Genomic DNA, 26,131 nt, shown 5'->3' with positions numbered 1-26,131 from the left:
TTACCTTTCTGAATATTGTTTATCTTCTCCCCCCAAAATGTCAACTCTACAAAGGGCAGAGATCTGTCATTTTGGCCACAGTTGGATCCCCAGTGCCTCAAACAGTGCCCAGCATAATATAAGCATGCCACAAATGTTTGTTGAATGAATGAGTAAACTTTGCAAGTTTTTCCCCATGTGGGTGGTGATGGTTGATGATCAACCAGTGGGCTGTGTGGTGAAGGGGGTAGCTCCAGGAAAGTGTGTGGGAGGCTGCCTGGCCCAGCCAGGGTCCACAAGCACCTGAGGAAGTACAGACACACAGAGAGCAATAGAAATGAGTTTTTATTTGTAAAAAGTTACAAAATGATATTGTACAAAAATAAAGTCTGTAGAGAACTTTGGTTGTATAACACAAACGACTGAGACAGATCAGAGAAGTCAGAACTTCAAAGAAGTGCACTCCTACGGAACCGGATGGTAATCACAACGATAAAGAAAAATCACAAACTTTACCCTTTTGTGGATTTGGTGGAGCAATCTGCCTCCATTGGAACCTGCCTGTGGGTGTGGGTGACGATGGGAATGAGACAATGCCCACAGGACCCTCGGCCCTGTTCGGCAGGGACTCTCCATGGGGTGCTGGGGACCGAGGTTGAAACCTGGGAACATCAGACACCACAGCTGCCAGGGACTCTCTGGACGGGACAGATGACCCTGGGACTACATGCAAGTTGTGCCAGAAAGCTGGGGTTGTCACCGTTCTGAGCGGAGGATGGTGACAGAGAAGCCCTTTTCCTCCATGTCCCAGTCACGCAGGGGAGCAGAAAGGGCAGAATGATGGAGAACTTGGGTCTTTTTGGGGTCGGGGAGGGGATGTCTAGTAACTGCCACTTCTTGGTTACTTTGTAAAATTAACATGATTATTTGAGGGAGGTCAGTAGGTCCTTACTGATTAATCTGTCCTACTTCTCTGGCCAGCAGCCACTAAGGTAGTGATAGATGGTCTCCTGGATAAATGTCCCTTTTACGACATGTGTAACAAGGCCCAGAGTATCGCCCACATGACAGCTGCCAGACAAGACACGACTGGGGACCCATGGCAGGGTCCTTCCCGCTACCCTCTCCTTCCCAGACTCCTGCATCGCACGCTGAGAGTGTGGGGCTTCTTTGTGTGTGCCGTGGCCAGGCCGGACACCTCTTCCTCATCGTCCTTCTCAGCCACCTTCTGCCCAGGGAGTCATCAAGGGAACAGGTGCAGGAAGTCTTGATCCCAGGGGCTTGAAGAGGAGCAGACGGAGCTGCCTTCTGGAAGGCCACGGGTGTGCCCCTGGCTGCACTGGGCAGGTGCGTGTCCTTCAGGAAGGCAGTGGCTGGGTAAGGATGGAGGAAGGGGCCGCGGGTGGGGCAAAGCTTGGTTGCCTGACAGAGTCCTTTACTCTTAGCCCAGGACTACTGGCTAAAAGGAACTGACCTTTCCTACATACGGTTATGCATATTACAGACAGATACACACGGAGGGGAAGAAGAGCTTCAGTATGGCAGTAATGACAGGAGGGGTGAACGACAGGCGACAACTGCCCGAGGTCTGCACACTGCTCCCGGAAAAGGGGCTGGCCAGATATGCTCTTCTGACAGATCTGAAAGAATCCATAAATTAAAATAGGGGAAAATGCTGACAGCTGGAGACACTCAAGGGGGATTTTCTTAAAAAGGTAAAGTAAGTGATTTTTGCCTAGCCAAAAAAAAAAAAAAAAAAATTTAATACTTGGAAAAGTACGGGCCCTTGTTCCCAATTGAAATTTCCTTTTGTCACCCCTCTTTGCATTTTGCAAGCACATATACTTTGGCACCTTTGAAAAGAAACTTTAATAAATAAGGGAAGAAAAGAGAAACTCATTAGTGAACCATAATAAATAACAATAACTTAAATCTCAATAAATATCTTCTCTATATTTCTGTATCTGAAACAGATGCATTGCATCGAGTAGCTTCTCTGGTCACGGGTGACCACGCATAAACGGAGCTGGGTATGTAACAACCGTCTCTCTGTAAACTGACAGGCCCCGATGGGGGGTGTCTCCCCGTCCTGGGGCAGCTGGGGGCCTCCCCCACTTGCTCTCCTACAAGATGCTACCGAAAACCACAACTCGCTTCCTGTTTCCGAGGACATGAAGGAAAGACCTTCAGGTTTGTTTTTAATCACGAGGACAGCCTTTTTGGTTCCTAGCCATCTTCTTCCCACCCCACACACCATGTTCACAATCAATTGCCAGCTGTTCCCCCAAAGGCTGGCTGGAGTAAACCTCAGGCCTCAGCTTTCAAATTCAAAGGTTATGTAGGATCTTTTGCGTCTCTGTTTTTTTTTCCCCCACTCTCCAGGGTATGACTCCATTGAGTGACAGAAAAATAAACCTTCCTTACTTTCAGCAGTAAAACGTAATGACAAGGAGTGACACCAGGATTATCATTCCCCTGGTGTCTTCAGACATGTGAAAACAAACCACAGGAGACACACTGGTTTGGTTCTTCGAGTGCATCCGCAACTGCCACCATGATGGGTGATGGTGGATTGTATCAGATGATGCGATGACAACAGCCCACCGGGGACACCAGCCCTGAGCGTCTGGAGAACCCAGGCGGCTGTTTTCTCTCTCCTATCCAGTTTTCTGTAGCTGGACCTCCCTCTACCAGGCTCCCACGATGGATGGCTGCCTTCCTCCTCCTCCACTTTCTCCTCCACTCTCTCCTCCGCCTCCGCCTCCTTGGTCCTCATCTTCCGCTCTGGGCAAACATTTCCTGGGAACCTTGGTCCCTTTCTTTGCACTGTAGCAGGAATGCAATACACAGCAGTCTCTGGAGCGGGAGTCAGACACATCCACACCTTTTAGCGGAATGCTTTCTTAGAATATGGTAAACCAGGTTATCATCTAAAAACGACAGGTCGTCATCAAAGGCGATGGGTCTGCAACACGCCTGCCCTGCCTTGTCACTCACTAGCCTTCTGTTTCTGGATAAGTTTTTGAGTATTTTGTCATACATTGTCTCAGCTGCGTCGCATGAGCCACTGCAGTACCGAAAAATCAGTTCCTCCTTGGTTTCATAGCCCAGACCCAAGTCAGTGACGTTCAAATGTATGGCGGTTAAGACACAACCCCGATTTTTGCCCCTCTGGCCTCGCCGACCTTTTCCTCTGGAATTCTCAGGGTTGGCAGCTGTGGCCTGTCGATTCCGCTCCCGTCTAGGAAGCACTGCCATTTGTTTATCTGGTGACCTTTTCAGTCTTTTAATGGTGGCTTGGATAAAATCCATGACATCGTCAAACTGATCAGGATAGTCCTCTGGCATATTTGCTGTTCAACAAGAAAACAGAAAATGTCACATAAGACAACTATGATCATTGCAGTAAGTTTACACAGTTGTTATCAGATGTCATTTCCAACCCCTTTGGGACTTGTGTATAGGTTTTAGAGATATTTTTGTCCAAATCTTGTACCTGCCAATTTTACTTCTTCAGTTCATGGCAAACTCTTCAAACTAAGGAGCCAAAATAAATTGACTTTTTGATAAGAAAAGATCTGAGGAATTTGGATGTCCATGACCCATGGACTGAACTTTGAGAAACACTGTCTTTGATGATGACAGGTGATATCTTCCAACTCTGTTACTTGTATGTGCTTGTCCCTGAAACTGACCCTGACCCTTCGTGTGTAAGTGGGACAAGAGCCATTCTGACAGTACAGAACTCTGGAACTCAATTCTATTTTAAAACTTCCTTAAAAAAAAATTATGGATCAGAAAAACAGCTTACATATTACAAAGAAAGAGACTGGTTTGCCTCTTCTTTTGGATGGTATGGCTTTTACAAAAAAAGTACAATGATATAAATTTATCACAGCAATAAAGGACACCAGAGGCTGTTTGGGGATGGATACAGCCCCGACCCCAGGGATGAGGCCCCATCTCTGCTGCAGGCTGTCCCAGGGCTCTCACCTTCTGGCCCCCAAAAGGACAGCAGCTGTGCACCAGGGAGATCCCACAGGGGAGGTGAGAGGCACTAAGATGTCTGCGCCCTCTGGTGAAAGTATGAATTTGCAAACTCTTGTTATCTGAGTATTGCGGTATTTGTTTTGGTGAACTGAATAAGAGAAAATTAACTGTTGAAACAATTTAATACATTTCTAAAAGGAAAGCAAATCAAACTCCTCTTCATTAGGCACAAGACCTTTTATTCTCTCTTCATTCCATTTTCAGGCAACTTAGAAAATTTAGGGTTACATGTGGCTTAGGAAAATATACCTCGAGAAAGATGTTAGCAAGAGAACTCTTTTTTTGGCCAGGATTGTGTTAAAGCATAGAAAGATTACATTGTGTCTTTCCCACCTCAAATTATTCTATCTAAACCTAAGCTATTTTGTGGTGGAATGAAATGGCTCAAAATGGTATACGTAGGCAATCTTAAACATTTATTATTTACATAAAGACCAAATATGATAACTGTTCTGAGTATTGCATGTCACCTCCAGTAGGGAGCTGGGATGTTTCTGCAGATAATGCTTATTAAAGTTACAAGGTCACTGCATATGAGCTGGATCCATAACTCAGCCAGTGCAAAAAAATAAACAAATGAAATAAACCTAACCAATTTAATTATTAAAGTAGCAGATATTCTTACTGTGTAGAATGAAATCTAGTTTAGGTGCCTTAACCATATATATGTGTGTATGGTTAAGGCACCTTAGCTAGATTTCATATGTATATACTCAGGTACACATATAATAATGAAAAGATTAGGGATTGGAATCCATGAAGATGTTGTTGCTTGATATCTGAAATTTAGCACTGGATTGTTCAGCTGCACAGAAGGCACATCCTGGCTGAAGCCACAACAGCTCCTGAACTGGTGTCCCCCCTCCCCACCGCTCCACCTTTCTATCTATTTTCCGCCCAGGGAATACTCTAAAAAGGTTAACTCAGATCATCTCCCTCCTTCTTTCGGAACCCTCCATATTCTCTATTTCTCCTGCAGTAAAAGCCAAAGTCCTCACTGGCTTAAAGACTAACCTGACCTGGCCACCTCCTCTGTCCCCAGCCTTTGTTATCTCTGACCTCATTCCAACTTCTCTGCTACCCGCTTCCCTCTGGCTACCTTGGTTCCCTTGCTGTGCCCCCAGTGTGGGGTTTCTCATTCTTAGCACCGCTGACAGTTTGGGCTGTCCTGTGCATCGTAGCATGTCAAGCTGCATCCCTGGCCTCTACCCAGGAGAATCCAGGAGCAACCCCCTACCCCTACCCCATCCTAGTCATAACACACTGAAATGTCTCTAGATGTGGTCAAATGTTCCCAGGGTTCTAAATCATCTGGACTGAGAACCACAGCTCAAAACACAGCTGGGGACTCAGGTTTTTGTGCAGGATGTTTCCTCTGCCTGGGCCACTGTTCCTCCAGAACACCCCATGCCACACCCATGTCTCCTTCAAGTTTTTGTCCAAATGTTATGATTCAACAAGTCCTGCCCTGAATTCTTGGCTTAGAATGCAGTCCCTCTGAAGCCTGCAGTCCCTGTGCCCTGTTCCCCTACACCCCCACCATAATAATCCTTGTATGCCAAAACACCCAACTGAGGTCTCAGGTGTGTTATTCATCATCTTCTCTGATAGAATGCCAACTCCAAGAGGCAGGACTTGTGTTTGGCCTCTTTACTGATGGATCACAAACAAGGGCTGGCAGCACCCTCTGGTCCCTGGAGACCCTGATAACTGTTTGTTTAATGAATCAGTTGCTTTGCGGGGTGGAAGGAAGAGTTCTTAGTTTTTCAAGGGGACTTCCACTGAGAACTGCATCTTTATGAAATGAAAGGCTCCAAAATAAACAGCCCATAGCACATGGGAAACCTGGGATGCCCTGCATGGCACTGTTGTCTCCCAGGTGAGAGTGAAGGACCATCTGCAAATTCACCTTCCTCACCACCCCTGCAACCTTGCAGTTCATGCCCATGAGCTTACAACCTTATAGTTCATGCCCATGCCCACGTCATCTGGGGCTTCAAAAGGGCTTCTGGGGGTCCTTTACTCAAGGGGCCTGACAGAGTTGGAGGGGGCAGCATTCCTAATTCCTCATTTCCTTTGAATTGCTTTCTAACTGGACTTCCTTTAGGAAGTTTTCTTAAAGACAGGAACAACAGCAACAACAACAAATCCTTAACCTTAATTAAAAAAAAAAAAAAACACACTATCTTTAAAAATAAGCTGCTGTGCTTGCTTTGGCAGCACATATACTAAAAATAAGCTGCTTAAATAAATGCGAACCTGTATTTATTTAAAAAATAAATATTTGTTTGTAATAGTAAAAAAATGCTTGTATAGAAAAATGAACTTCTAAAAGGAATGTATTTGAGGTGATTAGTCAATATACAAAGGAGTCTTTAAATTAAAAAAACAACAACAACAACAACAACAACAAAAAACTGTTTTACCAAAGAACTCACACATGGGGTCCAGGCGTTACTCAAGAATTCCCGAATAGATCATTAACTTAGGAACCTGGGAATATTGAATGTTATGATTGATTAACAATCAACTGAAGATTAATCAGAAATGAGGTTAAAACATTACTAAAATTTAACTTAAGCTCATGGCAAAACATTCAAGGAACAAAAGTTCAAGTTACCATGGTTTAGAGACTCATTTATGTCATATAATTCCATATGGTTAGAGGCAGAGTTATGATTCCAATCAGCACTGAGTGTTCTAATACTTCCAACATTCTTAAAAAAATACTTCCCCCTCTTTTTAAGGCACTATATGGGACAAATATTGCAATATTTGGGATATATTTACACTATATGAGAAACTCCAGTGTCCTTTTCCTTATTTTAAATTCCACTTGGCTTCCCCATGACCTAGGGTAGAATGTGAAAGTACAAACTACTCGCGATTGTAGATGAGGTGGTAAGAGGTTACTAACCCTGAGTTAAAAGGATGCCTGGGGGTGGGGAGTATAAACCAAAATAAATTTGTCCCAAGCCATACCATGTACGACACCAGGTGTGGGGGCAGGAGGTGTATGGGGAATCTCTGTACCTTCCTCTCAAGTTTCAATAAACCTAAATCTGCTCTAAAAAGTAAAGTTTAAAAAAAGGAGGGGGGTGTACTTTCTGTCACCTGGGAGGATAAATGTTCCACTGGTTAGACTGAAGGCTGTAGCTACTGAGAACTGCTCCCTTTGATGGGAAATCTCCCTCCTACCTTGTTGCTAATGTAGAAATATTACTTAAGCTCCAAGTTCAGGTTACAGGTAAGTCTTATGGAGCTGAAGTTCTTTTTTCCTCCCTGCGTATTCTCAAAAACTAGAACAAAAATATTTATACAGAAAATTTCACACAGATAAATTCTGGAAACCAGGAATGGACAACACTGTATTTTCCAAACCACAAAGCCAATAGTCCTGTCTCCTCTGACTAAATTCCTAATTTCAGACCTTTGAATGCCATTGAATTCTTTCAAAGGGAGAGCCTCAATTGATCGATACTGGGCACTTGGGGGGCATTAGGAGCCATGTATCTCTGCAGAAGGGTGCTGGGCAAGCCCCACTGAGCCTGTTCTTAAGAATTCCACAGGAACCTTTAGCCCAACGCAGGCAAGTAACTCCCCACGAAGAACTGAGAAGCCCACAGTTGCCTCAATCTTCCTGGAATTCACTGAGCTGAGGGGGAAGGGTTTTGGGTTTGGATCAGTTTCCTAAGTTAAAATTTAAGTCCTGTCACTTTCTTCTTCATCTAATAAAGGGTGTGGCAGAGTGTCAGATTCACAAACAGCTCTCGCTAGGATTAACTTTGTTCATAAAATACTTGCAAACCACAAAAGAAGAGCATCCTTAAAACAAACAGGTAGGCCAAACATTTGTTCATTTCCCAGACACACCTGGAGAATAGATCTTGGAAAACATGTCTGTCTCAAAGCTAAAGTTTTTGAAAAATCGAAACGCTTTAATGAACTTAAGTCATCCTTCAGAGTGCAACCAAATATTTTGGTATTATTCTATTTGAAATATTTTAACTTTGATGTGTCCTTTATATAAACAGTGTTATTCAAACAAATGAAATCCATACCGGGACACCACTCTGGGAACAAACCTCATTGCAGAGACTTTGCTTCTCTTTATTATGGGGAAAAAAAGAAGTTATGTCACCTTAGGGACAATGGACTGGGATAGTGACTATTTTGTAGAGTTAATTGAGTTTTCATAGAAACAAGGGTGAGGACTCCAACAGCCCTGTAAGAGCTAAACTAAAAATGACAAAACATGATCTTGATTAAGCTGGCATTGGAGGACGAAGTATTTTCCTAAAATGTCAGATTTCTTTTTAAAACAGTTTAGGTTGACCATATTTTAATGAAAAGGTCATTTTTATACTTGTGGCTGGGTTGTCCTTCTTATCCTGGCTGGGCTGAGAATCCAAGCTGGACTTCAGTCTAAGTATGTAACCTGTGGGTCGGAGAGAGGCATCACAAGGTTGTCCACATAGTCTGAGGACGTGCCTCTGCGTCCACATGGAGTGGACTCTGAGGATGGAGGGAAGGTCTCTGAGGCTGTGAGGGGTCCAGAATAGAGAGGTTCCACAGTGCCCTCACCAAGTGGAGGATATTCCAGGTCAGGCTTGAGATTTGCCAGGCCGGCTTTGGCTGGATGCGGGGCCCTGGAGAAGACGCAGGTGTCTCGTCCTCTGGGGAGAGGCCTCCTCTCTACTGCACTATAAAGCACCCAGCTTCTGCATCCAGGACGGGCTGACATGCTGAGGTTGGGCCGGGTCACATAGGTGACAGGTATGTCTAGAGTCAGTGCCTGGATGCCCTTGCTCAGGGCAGAGCCCCCTTCTGGCATGGGACTGGACTTCAGGTGAGAGGTCACAGAATGATGCACCTGGGGCTGCCCAAGTGCCGGATGGTCCATTCTGACATGCAGAGCCTCCGACATGACAGGAGGAAGAGAGAAACTTCCTGGGGGCGGGAGACACCTAGCCGGGTATTCTTTGCCTACCTATATTGCAGATAAAGTACAAATTGCCATGTAGGCCATGTATCTGAAAAATAAGATCCTTTCTTAATCTACACACACACACACAGATACACATACATGTGTCTACACATAGACACACATTCATTCATATTTGCATGAAAAGATCAGCCTAGGACTCATATAACTTCTCAAGTATGACACTGCTTTTTGTAATAATCAACTTTCACCTTTCAATAAAATACAAACAATTTTTCTTTCATTAATATTCAAGTATTATTATAAGAATGGCATGGTTGGGTATCACCCTTAAAAAGACTCACATTATGAAACTTCATCAATATCTGAAATAATAGCTTTCATTGAGTACTTAAAAATATTTTCAACATAAAGGCAGAGTGCATGCTCACATCTACAAGCCCTAAGTTTAAACCTACAAGCAGCTCTGCAAGACCAAGGCAAGAGTGAACATTATGTTTTTACAGAAACGGAAGCTGAGGCTCAGAGGAGGCAAACACTTCCTGAGAGGCACATGGCTACCAAATGTGGACTTGGTTGGTTTGATTTCAAAGTTTTAGTGCTCCATAAGGCCTTTCTGTTTTTAAGGAAAAATTCTACTGTCATGTAGCTTTTCAAATCCTGTGGTGAAGGGTAACTGACTCTGAAACAAGCACAAGATATTTTGATTTCATCTCACCTATTTACCCAACTCACAACAGGAAGTGAGAAATACACATTCTGTTGAAAAATTCAGTATAAACTTAGGTACATTCAGTTGATCCCAAAGTTAGATGCCATGGGCCACAGAATACAGCAAATAGTCTCCAAAAAGAAAAAGCCATGCCATTCAGGGGCATCTCTCCCACATCCTGGTTCCTGCATATCACTCTAAGGCCCTTCTGGCCATTTCCCAGTCAAAACCGGAACACCAGCAGCCAGCAGTGGCCGCAGATTCAGACAGACAGGCCCATCTCCGGAAGCTCCTCGTGCTCAGTCTGGCACCAAAGAACAAGGCTCTTGCTGCAGAGTTGGAGAGGACAGAACCCCCGGATTCCAGGCCTGGGTCAGTCCCTGACCAGCCGCGTGACCTTAGACTAGTCACTTAACCCTTCTGAGGTCAACTTGATGTCCTCTGAGGCCTTTCCTTGCTCTAAAGCCCTAAGATGCGGGCAGTCCAAACTGGCCACAGAGTAATGTTAGACATTGGTTTTCAGCCACCTCTGGCGGGGAGCAGCATTCAGCTCAAGCCACTCCACTAAGGGACCCATGAAGCTGCACAGGAGGTATTTTATGGATCTAGCATATTAACCTCTTCAGTTTACTCTAGGCTCAATCTGTTACATTTGAAATAATCATTGCAAATCCTTTCTCAAATTGTGAAGTCATGTACCCTGCCCTATTAATTTGTGTAGAAAGGACCCTGAATTTGCATCTGAAAATACCCAGCTTGCAGTGTGATTAATTCTTAAACCTCGGTTTCCATCTGCAAAAGCAGAGCTGCATCCACTATCCTCTGAGAGGATAGTGCCACAATATCTTCAGTCTCCATCACCCAAATCAAACACTAACCTTTCCCCTTTCTTAAAAAGCTTGATTTTATTCATTTTTAATGCTTTTTGCTGATAGAAGAGTGTTTAGTTTATTCCCAGATCACGAATGCTAGGTTAGAATCGCTTATTGCAATGACATAACATGAAAGGCAAGAGCCCACAGCTTGTCCTAGGAGGCCATCTATGGGCTGCCAACCTTGTTCTTATTTGACCTTCAGGGACCTCTGAAATGTGCAGCATGAATCCATGAGAATGTTCCATTTCAGAGTTACTTTATATTAGGTAGAGAGGAGTGAAGGGCGGGGAAGGGGTATGGGGTAGGGAAGATGGTAGAGTGAAACACACATGATTTCCTCATGTACATGTATGACTGCATGAGTTATGTGATCCTGCAATATATATAATCAGAAAAATGAGAGATTATACTCTATTTATGTATGATCTATCAAAATGTATAAATGCACCTACTGTCATGTATGACTAATTAGAACAAATAAAGTAAAAAAAAATTTAAAAAAAGATCTGTTTTACCACTTGGATTATATTGGACTGAGTTGCTTCCATTTGGCCATAAAAATTAGTAGAAAAGGGAATAAATCTTCTGTTGTGTTATGCTTTGATATGAATAGACTGGAGGATATTCAAGTTTAAAAAAATTGTAAAGTTTTGTTGTCTGTTACTATTTAAAAGTGATGATTTTATCACATATTTGGACTAATTAAACAAAAATGCCTCTAGTTCACTGGGTCTTGAATGCTAATGCACCTCACATCATGCAATGACCACCACAATTAATCTACTGTTAGGTAGACCTTCCATAGGTGACTCTTAGGTTAACTCAAGATGGGTCCACAGCATCTATTTTCCTAAAATGATCACCAACTCAGACAATTTACAAAGTCACTGTGACCTTTTCCAGAGCTACCAGTACATTCTCTCCATGACCAGTGGTTTGTTGACAGTAAGGCATGACATCAGTTTATTTGAAAAGTATTTGCGTTGTAAAAACACCAGTGTTTTGTTGTTATAAAAAAGCATTTCTGGATTCTCTCAAGGCAGGAGAAAAAGACCAACCAGAATGCAAACCACTTCAGAATATAGAACAATGGAACCCGGGTTAAGTTTTTAAAAGTCACTTTGCCCACCGAAATGCCATTTTATCGATCACCTTCACCCATTTTAATCAACATGGCACATGCTTACTGTTATACCATATTTTGTACTGTGAGCCTATAACCAACTAAGAAAACTTGAGATAAATGTACAGGCAATTACTTCATGAATATAAATAGGCAAAAAAAAAAAAAAATTCATTTAACAGTATATTAATTTCGTTATTCATTTCCCAATTGCTCTGATTTCTGTGTATGTGGTCCATGCTTTTATTATAGTTATGCTAATGACTTTACAGTAATGCAGAATGGCTCCCAGGGGAGAAAATGCCCATTCTCCCACTTTTAAGTCAGGAAAACACCCAGTAGGGTGTCCATTTGTAAGCTGAGCCATGAACACCTGGTGTGAGCTAAAAGCACTCACAGCCAGCCATAAACACCCCACACTAACAAGCACACCCCAGGAGCTCTGCTACTGCCCTTATAAAAAACTTAACAGGGAAGGGCGAGAAATTACCCAGTAAAATTATGTGCACGAAAACCACCATGATAAATAAGCCCTTGTGGTGTGACTGGAAGCGGGTGAGTGTGTGTGTGGCAGGGGACTCCAAGGAACCTGATGGAAGGTCTGCCTTCCCCATTGCACACAGCACTGTCCCCAGCCCCAAAGGCCATAGGATCCCTGGGAGTCTACACTGAGTTTCCCTTCGCCCTTCCCAGGGGACCATGAGAGCAGTGAATAAAAAGGCAGCTGAGGGCCCTTGGACAAGAATAAGAAGGGACTAAGAGATGACGGGAAAAGAAAGAGGATAAAAAAATGTGTTCTTTATCATTTGAACACGTTTGGTAGGAGGGGCTTTCTACCCCCAGCAGATGAGTTTGCCAGGATCTCAAGGACTTCAGACAATCAGGTATAGGTATCATTCTGAGACGCCTTTGCAGAACCCCAGTGCCTGATTTTTCTCCTTGCTGACTTTCTGGTGGCATCAGAAGAGTCACATCAGAATGTCCTGGAATGGCAGGAATTGACCTTGTGGGGTAGCGACCATCATGAGTATAGAATTCAGCCTGCTCCTGTTCAGTGTGGTTAAATTGCTTCACCTGGTAGCCCTAGTCTCTCTATCTCAAAACAGGAACAGTCACACCTGCACCTTAGTCAAGGTTAATACAAGAAATGCTTTGAGCTCAGTGCCACAGAAAGCATGCAAAAAATGGGGGTGGAATAAGCCCAGAGGGTGATCCGCAGTGTATCATTGTTTGACAATGTTTACACAGTGGGCAGTGGTACTACTCTGGACATGGCAAGATTCTCCCAGAGGGGATCCAGACCCAGGTCTCTTTTTAGTCTAGCATATTCTATAGTGGAGAGACTCTCTATCCAGAACCTGAATTCCCTGGTATGGTGGTCTGTGGGCAGAAGGATCAGGCCAGTCTTGGGGGTTAGGACTGCCTATCCTGGGTCCCTAGAAATGTCTGACAATGAAGCATGTGAGCACCACCAGATTCAACAGATTCTCATGAATACTTTTTCTGTCTTCAAACGGAGGTATCATGTGTCCCTCTGGGCATACGTGAAGGCTTTCTGCAGTGCCTGTGGGTGGTTTTAAGGGCACCAATGTCTATTTTCTCAACTTCCACATGTGTTATGTCCTAAAACTGAGTCTGAGAATGCTCCTGCTGCTGGCTTTCTGTCCCTGTGTCCCCTTTTCCAATTCTCCTTGTGCCTTGCCACAGGAGGCACAGTTCTAACCCATCTCACTTATTTTCCTCTGGGCTCCTGAATGAGGGATGAACATCCTCAGTGCCATACAAAGACACTCAGACATATGGGCTCCTTGGGACCAAGTGACATCAGGAGCCTCCTGATGTGAGAGCATGACACTGTGAACAGTGATGTTCCTACATCTAATTATATAGAAATAATTAGATAAATCCTAGTTAAAGGGCTGTCCAGAACATACTCAGCAAGAGAGCCCATACTTTTAAAAAATGTCAATGTCATGGGAAGAAAAAGGCTTGAGAATAACTTCAGATTAAAGAAGAATAAAGAGACCAGGTAATCAAATGCAATATAAGATCCTGGGTTAAAAAAAAAATAGAGGATACTACTGCCATAATTGGGGAGATCCGAATGTGCACTATTAGATAAGTGTTACATCAATGTTCAATTTCCTGAGACTGATAAATGAATTGTGCTTATGTAGGACACTATCCTTACTCTGAAGGATACATGCTGAAGTATTTACTGTTATGATGTTTGCAGTGAATTCTCAAGTGGATCCAAAAACATTGAGGCAAATACTACATAGAGGTCAATTTTAATAAAGAGTATATGACATTCTAGGGATACTTACTAGGGGACGGGTCATAAGAATAAATCAAGAAATATTGAAGCAGCTGGCTCTGTACTTCACCCTGGCCAGGTGCTCCTGGAAAGTCAGGGTGTTTTATCTGTCTGTCTGTCTGTCAATCTATTTATCTAACAATCAGGAAGTGGGACTGCTGTCATGGGGTGTGTATTAACAGGTGTACTGGAATTGAAAATTAAGTCAGATCTTTTCTGATCAAAAAGTCAATTTATTTAGGTTCCTTAGATTGAGAATTTGCTATAAATTGAAGAAGTGAAATTGGCAGGTACAGGTTTGGACAAAAAGATATTTAAAGCCTATACACAATTCCTGAAGGGGTTGGGAATGACATCTGACACAACTATTTAAACTTATGATGAAAAATTTTAGGTATCAACTTAAAAGTGTGCAATAGAACTTAATATCTTCAGTGTCAGGTTTGCAGGTAAAAAGGTTTGAAGATCATGGTTTTAAAGCTGTGACTTTCTACCTCAGTTGCCTTAATAAAGTCATGCAAGAGTGGGTTTTGCCTCTATGGAGTTAGCTACTGTAACTGCTCCAGTGGTGACACATGCCGCTTATGCAAACCGACTCCTGTCCCCACCAGGCAATTGCTGTGGTCACGCTTGGTCTCCATGTGAATGTCCCCTGCCTCTGGGCAGAATGGGAGTGATCTGAGAACAAGTATTTGCCACAAGGCCTCCCAAGGGCTGTCTGTCTGCCTGTCAGCCACTTGAGACTTTGCTTCGTCATGGAGAGTCAGGGAAACTTCTTAATTGCAAAAGCATCAGTATTACGGGAATTCTTAAAGGAATCCAAATTTATTTCCTTAAAGCTTCCTGATCTGTGCTTTGAAATAGCGATTAATAATACTGATCTAGGCCCACTCTGGCCCCAGGGAAAATCAAAAAAGGGACCTAAATAAATTTAATATTCTTTTTTCTCCTTTGTATGAGCTTGATGGTGAGTTTTTCTGGAAATCTGTGTTTTAGGGTTAGCATATGTATTTTCAGTAAGTCAAATGTTTGTGTTTGCTTAATCTACGAATCTGGGAGCACAGTCTATGTTAATCCAAAATATACTGGCTTGGGGACTGGATATCTGAGGTTTGAACTCTGATTTCACCACTTACTAGATTTGTGATCTTGGACAATTCCTTAGATTTCACTTCTTCACCTGTAAAATGGAGATAATCTTATTCAGTAGAGTTCAAACTTACTCAATTTTAGGATGAGATATAGACCTATTTGTTCAAAACTGGGTTAACCATGTGGATATTTAAGAGGTGCTATGGCACTAACATAATGAATTTTTATTTGCAGCTATTTACGTACTTGTGGGTTGATTCCATTTTGCCTATGCCTAGAACCTTTTTAAAAAGAAAAGAACAATACTGTAAAATAAAATTTAAAAAAAAAAAAACAGGCCTATGCTATAGACCCCACTTAACATTTTTGCAAGACAGCTCTGAAGCAAGATCCTACTTGCTATTGCCTGCCTGCTCAAAGGTTCTCCACCGCCAGAGAAAAGAGAGCAAACCCTCGTTTTTCCTGGATTTTACGGTATCTCATCATCACCTGTCAAGATAGCTTACCGTTCCTACCACTTCTCAATGCCTCTCCCAGTATTGGACGCTGGTCTGTCCTTGTAGCTGATACCTATACCTTCCCCATATCATGGTCACAAATATTCCCATTCTGTTCCCTAGTCTGGAATGTCCCCTTGACCTTTCCCTTCTCAATACCCATCTTCAAGTACCTGCTGGAGAATTCTCCCTTTTCCATGCATTCTTTCCTGCTTTCCACTGGCCTCATTGCTAGGAATTCTTGCCATGACTTTAGCTATGGTGAACCCCTTGGGATAGACACATCTGTCTGTCCAACTGACACTGTCTACCCATCTGTCCATCCGGCCGTCTGCCTATCTATAGTTCACAACTCCATCACAAGCTATTCACATTTACTATGTTGCTTTTTTGGTGCTGCCCAGCACCCAGCACCTGACAGGTATTTAATAACTGCTTCTTGATTGGGCTCAAGTGATTAATTACAGAATAAGTATTTTCATCAAGTGAAGGCCGTGAGGGCTAAAAAAAAAAAAAAAAAAAAAAAAAAAAAAGGTAAAAAGAACGTTAGGAGGGAAAAATACCAGATACCCTTCATTTTTGTCAGCAAAAGCAGACTCTTTGGAGCACATTGCTTGGGCTGCTGGGCTAGTGTAAGGGTGTGTATTAACAGGTGTATTTGAACTGGCCAGTTCAAAATGGGCCTACAGTGCAATTCTCTAAATAGCAATGGTTTGAAATAGGTCTCCAAACTGGGGCCAGAGGGAGGTGCTGGTCTCAGATCTCAATAAGGGATCAGTGCCTCCTAAAAAAGTCTGGTGTGCAGTTTCTTAATTCTAGAGCCCCTTTCCAGCTTATGTAATTAGTATAGTTTTTGTTCCTCCACACAGTCCCAAAGCAATGGGAAGCAATGATGAATGGTATTTATTTATTCAAAATTCTGCATCTTATAACATTGAATTTGAAAGATGAACATGTATCCAGCACCAGAAGCTTCTTCAGCTGTGTGGGGGACTGACCATTTACTAGAAGTCCCTCCCTTCCCTGGGTTTACAAAAACATTCTCCATTCAATGTCCAGTTGGGATCAATTAAAACGGAAATGCTCCCTCTCAATAAGGGAGCTTCCAGCTCACAACCTGCTTACCACTCACACAGAAGGATCTTACTCTGCCTGGCCCACTTCTTCCCAGGGGCAGAAGGGGTTCTCTCACAGGAGCATGGGAGTCTGGTGGGAAGCAGGTTCTACAACTGGGGAAGGGATGGATTTGTGAAACCTTGGAAAGGCCAAGGACAACTGACCCATGGCCAGCACATAGGCAGGCCACCCAACAAACCAACCAAGGGAACCAAAGTAGCTCTCACATAGTCCCTCCTAAGTTAGTCTATGTAAAATTTCATCTTTTAGAGTGATGTCCTGGCAGAAGCTGTGGCAGAAGGGAGTTCCTTGGGTGCCTGGGGAGGGGGCCACTGGAAGTGGCAGTGTGGCAAACAACTATGATATGGAGTGCAAGCATTCCAAAGCAATAGCTCGTTTAATGTTAACCCTACTTTACAGATGGGAGATCATGGTTTAAGAGATGTTAAGTCTGGTTAAGTAGCAAGGCTGGAATAGAAATTCTAGTCTGAGCTGAATGTGCTAATTTGTGTTCTTTCTTTGAATCCCCTGATTTCTTGCTGTGTGCTCTCCTATAGATTATGGAATAGGTCAACCAGGACAGAGACGTCAACTGGTAATCTTGTGAATTACAGTTTACTTGCATCATGGTTTACAAATCTGAGAACTTGATAGCTTGACTAAAAGACTGTTTCTATGGGAAGTTTCATGACTTGCTTTGAAATTGGTGAAATATAATTCCATCATATTACAAGGAATTACTGGTAATTACAATTTAACAAAACAATGCTCAATGTCTCTTTTGGCTGGTTTCCAGTTGCATAAAAAATTAAGCCCACTTGACAAATCCAAGTTTCCTTCATGTTGGTTTCATGTGACCCACACATGTACATTTACTGGAAAGTGTGTTCCACAAGGACAGGGACTTGAGTCTTAGATATACCAAGGTACTCCCTGCACCTCGAGAGTAATTGGCACACACAGGCACACAGGAACTATTTGCTAAATGAATGTGTGTTTAGATAGCAATTTTTTTAAACTACATGTACTTTAAGCTTTCAGTTGTAAAACAGATTTAGAATTGAGATATATAATAAAGCTACAATGAACTAACATTAAGAAATTCAGGATTTAGTCATTGGTTGAAGGTCTTCCTCTCATAAAGTACATTTCAGAGGTTTGGGGGAAACTCTGACTTCAGCTTCAGCAGTCCTGCCTCATGCCATCATGAACCTCTGGTGCCATGGCCAAGTTGCTTTATCTTTAGATCTCAGAACAAGAAACAGCTCAAATACTTAAAAATATTGTAACACCTGTGAGTGTCACCTTGTAGATAGATTCCTCACAACTGCTCTAATCTCCTTCTGGAGAAGATACTAGCAGAAAGAAAAACAAATGAACAAGGTAGCTAAAGAGAAAAGTCCTGGATGTCCCAAGAGGCATATCACAAGTCCTTAAGTATATACAACTTAGAAGTTGCTACAGGAGGCAGCCATGGGCCATTTTCTTTATAGCCAAGCAAGTTAGCCAATTATGAATTCTATTTGGTTAGTTTAAAATATGTAGAAATAGAATTCTGGATGTTTCATTTGCATTGAATGGAGAAAACACGTGCAGTCTTAAGGGTAAGTGTGGGAATGGAAATGGTTCCATTGCCCTTTGGAAAGTGCATAATAACAGTTAACGTGATGAAAGTTCTTTTGCTCAAAGTTTCGAGCATCTAAAGAGAACTAGAAGGACCAGAATTTATGGTACTTTCTATTTTCAAATGAAATGCAATTACTAAATGTATTTTTTTTAAGCCTTAACCAGTTGCACCATGTACAGTGCAGGATATAAATGTCAGCACTGTGACAGGGCGTGTTGACACTGGTTGGGTGTTCAGTCTGCACACTGTCATTATTTTGCCTTCCCTGCACTGACAGCTTGCTACTGCATTGAATGTACCTGGAAAAAAGTCAATTTGGCTTAGAATGCAGTCAGTTTCTCTTTAGGAACATTACTGTCCAGCTTCCTCTAGGATCTATTGGGTTTTCCCATAGAGAAAATAGAACTGGGTGTGTTCTGTTGGTTTGAATATAAATATAGGGGTCAGATTCTTGTCCACTGATGATTTAACAACAGTTTGGGAAACAGGAAGTAATCCCCTGTCACATATCAAGCCCTCTTGCCTACTATTGGTGGGAGTGATGCTAATTTGCTTGCTCTGTGGCTGGTTGTACCTATTATGACCCACAGAATGTCTTAGGGTATTGTCATGCTATAGTGACTCAACCCCGGCTGTGCAATAGACCTACTTGGGGAGCACTGTAAAGTCCAGATGCCCTAAACCAATTAAGTCAGAATCTCCTGAGGTGAGGTACAGCATCAGACTTTAGTTCCCCATGCAATTTCAGTCTTTTCTTATAAGTCTCTTGCCAAAGGACAGTTAGGACAGAGGTATGAGGATCGAGGGGCAAATCTCATGGCATTTTGGAGTAGAAAGTCCTAACTCTATGGTACAGTTGTAAACTATTCATCAGATGCTAAAGTAACTAACTTGTTCAAAATCATGGAGTGAGCTGGAAGCACAGACAAAATTTAGTAAACTTAAGTAGGAATGGGGATGGAGTGATGTGGTAAAGCACTTGCTTAGACTGTATGAGGCCCTGGGTTTGATCTGCAGCTCTCATTGCCTACTGCTCTGAAGACAATGGCAGGAAGGGCATTTTAAATTTATTTTTTATTGGAGACACTAAATTTGGGATTGAAATGAAAGCCTTTGAGGATAAGTTTATGCTTATAACTGATGGAAACTCAAAATAGGTACTTGAATTTCAAGGCATCAGTCCCTTCCTATAATCTTAAATCACTTCTGGAAGTCCTATTTTGCCTTTTTAAAAATGCACTTGTTTTGGTTTTTCTTGGAACTTGTGCAGGAAGATGCTTTTGTTGTTGTAATTAGGTATTAAAAACATGTCACATCTCATGAGAGTATTTCCTAGCCCGAGGCCACCAGATGTGTGTAGAGATTCTCAGCAGAAGGCTGACTTGTGTATGAACACAGTATACTCCAAGAGCAAAACAGCTAGAGGGATAACTGAGGGGCAAGAGGAGCAGCCAGTGTGCCAACTTGGCTGCACACATTCCCTATCGCTTTATTTTGGAGTTGTGTTAAATTTTCTGTTGCCAACCTTGTTACCCACATACATCCCCAACAATGTCTACAAGTTGTAATCAGCATACCTCATTCTATGCAACAGATACACTGCTGAAGAGAGGAAGGTAAATTATATCAAACCATAGTTGACATGCCCAAATTGACTTGCCTCTAGAACATGCTAATTTTTGAGCGGCAAATCACAGTCCTTTTAGTAAGAATGACCAGTTTTTTTCTTAAGAGTTAGCAGAGAGAGAAAGGGAGAGAGAGAGAGAGAGAGAGAGAACTACACATACTACACATGTAGTGTGAACTCCAGCTTCTCTTAGACCCAGCCTGCACTATTTACCCTTGTCTTTTTAGAACGGGAACTTTTCTGAACACATTTGACACTACCCAGATGCTTGCTCTGGAAATCTAGGCTCCTCTGTATTTTCTCTTTCTGGCTGGGTCTTGTGAAAACCTGACCTCTCCTTTGCAGGCGCAGTTAAGGATGTAAGTTCAATAGATTTCAGAATTAAGGGCGGCCCGGCACAGATAAAAGGGCTATGGAATGGGGGGGGGGGGGGGGGGAAGAGGGGGGGGTGTATACATAATGGGGGAGGAGAGGAGACAGCTTGTGTGTGTTCCGTGGTGGTGGTGGTGGTGGTGGGGAGAATATTTGTTCATCGGAATGACAGAGAACACTGGATACCCTCGGTGCTGGGCAAACATCACTGCGTCTTAACGGGCAAGGCGTCCAGGGCCTTGGGGCAGCTGTGGGCCCACTCACCCCTAAGGGCTTCAGCGCCCATCCGGCTTCGCCGGCGGGTCAGGAGGCACACAGCCTTTCTGGTTGGCTTGGGGTGCGTGCGTGCGGCAGGAAGGGGTGCCAGGGGTCCGCTAGCGGCCCCTGGGCGGGGAGGGAACGGTTCTTACAGTCACTGCTCAGCGCGAAGGGCGCGCGGCGGCGGCCAAGGGAGCGGTCTTCGGCGGGCGCCTCGGGAGGCCTCTTACCGGCGGGCAGCGGGAAGGCGGACGCGGTGTGGAGCAGCACCAGGCAGACAGCCACGACATCCCATAACTTCATCTTAGAGTCCCGTCCGGCAGCTGCACCTGCGCGGGTGAGGCGGGCGGCCGGGGAGAGAACCGCAGAATGCAAGTTAGGCTACGGCGCCAAGGGCCCGGCGCTACCCAGGGCGCGGCATCCCCGCCTGTCCCTGCGCCCCGCTCCGAACTCGTCACCATCCTCCTCGCCAGCGTTTCCCTGGAAGTCCCAAGTCCTCTTTCCGAGTGCCGCGCTCGTTCCCTCTCCCAGATGCGTCCCAGGTGCAGCTTGCACTCGGGGTCCAGGCCACAGTTGACCTTCTCCTCCGCCACCCTGTCCCAGGGGCTAGATTTTCCGAGCAGGTTTACCGTTGTTCCCGCCGGTAAACCTTCCAACACAGAGACACGGGGATTTCCCGTCTGTCCTATGTGCTGGCGCGCGACACCCCCCACCCCAATTCCTGGGGCAGTTCTGTGTCCTTGGCCTCAGTCTTAAAAACCTTTCCTCCCAGCCTGATAGCTCTCCCAGGCCCTCGGAGCCAGTTCTTAAACTAAGCAAGCAACAAGCCTTTCCCTTTGGGAATAAAATGAAGCGCACCCGTCTGCCCGGGTTGTGATTCTCCTCTAAGGTAGCCGACGGGGGGCGACCACTCACTCACCGCCGCCCACGCTTCAATCTTCCTACCTAAATAAATGTTTGGTCGCAGGAACAAGTTAGTAGGCACTTGGAGACTTTTGGCTTGTATGAAAATATCTGGTTAAATTACTTAACTTCCAAAGCATCGACTTGTCTTAAAATACCAGTTCCACCTCTTAAGGTTATGAAAATTAAATAACACATGAAAAGGTTCAGCAGGGCATAAAGTAAGCGCTCAATAAACGTTCTAGAGGAATCGAATTTGTCTTAGATCCTCCCTAGTATAAGCGAGAACTACTTATTTTATTATTGCAGCTTTCCGAGATTCTGGCCCTAATCGCTCCCCATCGGAGAAGAGTCCCTAGCTCTCTGTGCCCCTCTTACGCGTCCACTTCAGAACCCAGTCCGGGACGCAAGTTCTCGGAGGCGGGCACCAGCTCCAGAAGGCCCAGAATATGACTACGTGGGGGTGGGGGAATCGGCTCCTAGCGAAGAGACTCCTTTTGACTCTTCAGTCCTCACACTCTCAGAAAGGAGGGCCACACGGTCCGGGGTGAGTGAGAAAAAGACACTGTAAACTTGGGGCTAAGCCCCACCCAAAGAAGAAGCGCGGAGAGACAGAGGCACCACGGTGTACGATTACCCTGTCCCTTCCTAATCCCAGTGTCCTAGGCCCCAGGGCACTAGTGAGTGCAGAGAATTCTTAAACTCTGAGATTCCTACAGTAGATCATTTCCTATCCCTGCATTCCCCAATAAAACGAATTCTTCGGAAAACTTCCTTGAATTTTTTCCATGGGAGAGGGGAAGACATTTTCCAGGTGAATGTAAAAAAACCTCAGCATCCTACCTTTCAATTAGTGTGCCCGCCTTCCTTCCAGGACACCCCCGCCCCCGAACCCGCCCCCGCCCCAATCTCTATCAAGAACTCCAGTCCCGGCCCCCAGAGAAGCGTTGAATTCCGGCCTCCACCTCCCACCGCTGCGAAGATGAATGCATTTTCCATCCTTTGAGCCTCTGTTCTCTGTGCAGCTGTTGGGCTCCAGGACTGTGTGTGTAGGGACTAAGAACTCGGACCAGAACTCCCTGCACTTCTTGTTGCGTGGGCTGGCTGGCAAACCCGGTAAAAAGCGCAGGCCCAGGAAAACTACCAGGCCGTGCAAAATGAGCTCAGAGAGGCGCTTTGGCAGCGGGGACCCGGGGAAGGCGAGACCTCCCAACCCTTGGTGTCAGCTCTGCCAGCTCCCGGGTGCGTGAGAAATGGCTGGCGGTCGCGAGAAGCAGGGAGGAGCGGGGCTAATGCGCCATCCCAAATCGTGGTGCCCGCCAGCAGGAAAAGGCACCAGATTTCCCTTCCGCATTAAGAGGGTTTTCCTTTCACCCCCCCTTGGCTGATGGAGGGCTTTTAAAATTGGATGTGGAGATCCTTGATTAGAAGTGTGGAGAAGATAGCAAAAGAAACAGTGGAATACTCCCCGCCTCGCTGGAGGAGGCTCCCAGTTCCCGCCCTCGGGCGGGTGCTGCAAGTGCCCCGAAAGAGCTTCCTCCTCTCACCCGACCGGGTATATTTTCCCCTCTGAGTGCCGCAGGGGCCGGTTACAATCGGAGCCCATATTTGCTGGGCGGCAGAATTGGGGCGGGGAGGTCTGGGGAATCCGCGCACAGGGGCGGGACGTTCTTCTCAGAGTCCCTTTGGGCCCCACCCAGCGCCACCTCTTGTCTCTTTGTCGCTTTCCCAAAACTCATCTACATCTGCTGCACGTGTTTCCTCTGCAATCATCGGCCTTTGCAATGCGTGAGAACAGCTTAAGTTGCCACGTGTGGGAACCAGGCTTCCCCCTGCCCCACCCCCACGTCGGCTCCGCCAGGTGACACCACACTCTCGTGATTACCAGGCTCCACCAACTCTAGGTCCTGGACCAATGCACCCCGTAGGGCAAAAAGAGCACGCCGCGGACGCCTGCCCTCCAGGGGTTCCCTGGCCTGGGGTGTAGAAGACGCCCAGGAATGCTTAAGGAGTGTCTGTAGAAGCGGCCGCTCGTCGATTCTGAGTTCCCGGCACCAGGGGGCACCAGAAACCGCCCGAGTTTCGTAGTGCCCACGCGGCCGGGAGGCTGCGTTGTCATTTTAAGTACAAAACCGGAGAACAACCACTCCCTCTACAAACCTCCCAAATCCGAATTAGCCCGGGAACCCGTGGATGTTCTTACAAGCATCCCTGCTTTACAGTCTCCTACCCCTCCATTCTCTCTCCCTAGTTTCGGTCTTCCCACTTCATCTGAAGTGGTTTCTTGGCAACCTGCTTTTAGACACCCGCTTCTCCTTGTCACCGAGACAGCTCTGCAGCGGGCGAGCGCTCCCGCCGCCAGTGCCCCCGCACTTTCTTGTGCTGGCAGGCTGGGAGGTTTGTTTGGGCTTTGCCTTCAAGATCCAGGTCTCAGGAAGAGAAAAAGGAGGCGGTGGGGCGGGGAAAGGAGCTCGCTACAGACTCGGGGGTTTTCTTTGGGGGGCAGGGACAGAAATTACTGAAAGCAATAGCTTTTCTTCCTCTTGTCTAGTATCCTAGACTGATGGAGGATTTATTCTTCTCTTAACTGCAGGGCCCAAGACGAAGGAAGGAAAAATAATGTGGGACTCTTCTGGCAAGCAAGCTGGGAGAGGGTTCCGAGAGCACTTGGCTCTCTTGCAGGAGTCGGCTAAAGGACGTGGTGGGCTTCCTGCATACCCGACACTTGCACTTGTCGGAAAGACGACACCTCCCCACCAAAACGGAGGTGCAGTGAAACAGTGAGACTTGCTCGGGGAAAGAAGGAAACCCAGCGGATCTCACTTTCAGAGCTTTGCGGGAGGTCGTCCGCGCAGGGGGGTGGAAGTCGCATCTTTCCCTTGAAACACTTAGGTATATATTCAAAATGGGGAGGAAGAGTCTATTGCGCTCTAACATATCTACAGCCGGGGCTGGGAGAGTTGTATTTGTCCCCGCCAGTGAGCACAAACGTGGCGAGCTCCCGGCTGGACAGCCCTCCCGGGGCGCGCGCAAAGGCTCTGCAGGCGGATTCTGCCACGGGCGGAAATCAGTGAGGCGCCAGGAGGCTGGAGGGAGCCGGTGAAAGTCCGTTCCAGCCCGGTTGAGGGTTCCTTTTCACTGGGTGGGGCTGAAAAACCAAACCTCCGCGGAGTCAAACCCCAGGTGGTGCAAAGTAGTGGAGGGTATTATCGGGAAGGAGGCACAGGGCACCGGAGGAGAAAAGGGCATGGAAATAATCCTCTCCCTGGCCTAGTGGAGACCTTGAGGAGCCCCGAGGGTTGCTCGAGACCGAGCCCTGAAGCCCGGACTGTCCACGGAGCCGCTTTCCTAACCTCGATCCGAGTGAGGGCATTAGGAAAGTGCAAGCAAATGGGCCACGAAAAAGGCGAGGAATGTAGTTTTGCGAGACATCGCCCGGAGGAGGTGAGCCCTCTATTTTTAGGTTCTCGGGACCTTTGCAGCAGTCCCTCCCGAGGCCTGAGCTTTCTCTAGGAACAGACTCAAACAAGCTCAATAGTAAGTTACATTCTGGGCAATAGTAAATATCTCTGCAGCTGCACTTCTGGAAAAGACATTTTGGCTACGGCGGGTTCGAAGATGACCCAAGCCCCACTTCGTTCCGGGACGTGACAGAGGAGCGCCCTGTCAAGTTGGGGAGGGGAACTTCCCCTTTCAAGCATTTCGGGGCCCAGGGGCATCAGGGGCTCCACAGATCTTTGCCCACGTGGAAAAGTGATCCCGCCCCTCCGCAAGGCCAGCCTCTCCACCGTTCAACTTCTCTGTTCTCAGTCCACCCGGAGCCTCCGCTCCCTCTAGTCTACTTTCCATTCTTACTGCAAGCTCTGGGGTCCAGCCGCGCCCTTCTGTCCTAAGCACTCTGCATCCAGCCGTGTCCGCAGACAGACTCACCCCCTCCACCCCAGACTTCCCCCACCCAGCTTACCTCGGATCCGGTCTCCGCAGACCCCCAGGTGGACATTAACTCCAGGTGGCCCGAGTCCCAGCCAAGACACCCATCCGGGCCGAGGGCAGGAGGGCGAAGCCCCGCCCAACAGGTCGGGGGCAAGAGTTCGAAATCCTGGGGTCGCGCGGGGCAGCGAGGGAACGCAGGAGGCGGCGGCCAAGGTTCCAGCCGCCGCCGCCGCCGCCGCCAGAAGGGCGAGGGCCGCCGACACCTCCTCCGCAGGTCTCCCGCACCCCCAGAAGCCGAAGTCTGAGCAGCCGCCCCTTCCTTGGGTGAGGGGTGACACCGCTGCGCGCGCGGCGCTCTTGGCTGGGGCTGCACCGGCCCCTGGCACTGCCGGCGGCTCAGCGGCAGCCAGCGCACTCTGCGCCTCCTCGGGGCGCAGTGGCTGGGAGTATGAGACCGGCCTGTCTGATGCTGCGGCGGGAGCTGAGGTCTTGCCTGGAGATCCGAATCAGACACCACGTCAACCCGCGCGGGCAGTCCCTTGAAGACATGAGGGCGCCAGGAGCGCAGGCTGGTCGTCGGGAGCCCGGGCCGGGGGGCCGGGGTGGGGGAGGGGAGGCTCGGGGCCCAAGGCGGGGAGGGGTCGGGAGGCTGCGGCGGGCCCGGCGGTGGGGGAGGGAGAGGAGAGCAGCGCGGAGGCGCCGGAG

The 26,131-nt window shown here is 46.2% G+C and overlaps 1 protein-coding gene across 2 annotated transcripts; it reads right to left on the bottom strand.

The window, feature by feature from the left end:
- Window positions 1-306: 306 nt before the first annotated feature.
- Window positions 307-25,907, bottom strand: GDNF (glial cell derived neurotrophic factor). Of its 2 annotated transcripts, none has more exons than XM_079145490.1 (3): window positions 25,458-25,907; window positions 20,743-20,919; window positions 307-3,332 (listed from the first exon to the last, which is right to left on the bottom strand). In XM_079145490.1, the coding sequence occupies exons 2-3, from the start codon at window positions 20,891-20,893 to the stop codon at window positions 2,848-2,850; spliced, it is 636 nt and encodes a 211-aa protein (XP_079001616.1). In that variant the 5' UTR covers window positions 20,894-20,919; window positions 25,458-25,907; the 3' UTR covers window positions 307-2,847. The 2 variants fall into 2 exon arrangements, with proteins under 2 accessions (XP_079001616.1, XP_079001617.1); XM_079145491.1 differs by having other exon boundaries at window positions 20,821-20,919.
- Between the last annotated feature and the right edge of the window lie 224 nt (window positions 25,908-26,131).

This window comes from Sciurus vulgaris (assembly GCF_902686455.1).
Source record: "Sciurus vulgaris genome assembly, chromosome: 6".
Lineage (NCBI taxonomy): Eukaryota > Metazoa > Chordata > Mammalia > Rodentia > Sciuridae > Sciurus > Sciurus vulgaris.
The sequence above is the reverse complement of the archived record's forward strand: the minus strand, read 5'-3'. Positions and strand labels throughout refer to the sequence as shown.

Bases quoted from the DNA above. Each gene is read 5' to 3' on its own strand.
- GDNF (XM_079145490.1), bottom strand. From the start codon at position 20,893: ATGAAGTTATGGGATGTCGTGGCTGTCTGCCTGGTGCTGCTCCACACC. The intron at 3,333-20,742 runs GTAAGAACCGTT...CTTGTTGAACAG, and splicing joins CTTCGCGCTGAGCAGTGACT to CAAATATGCCAGAGGACTAT.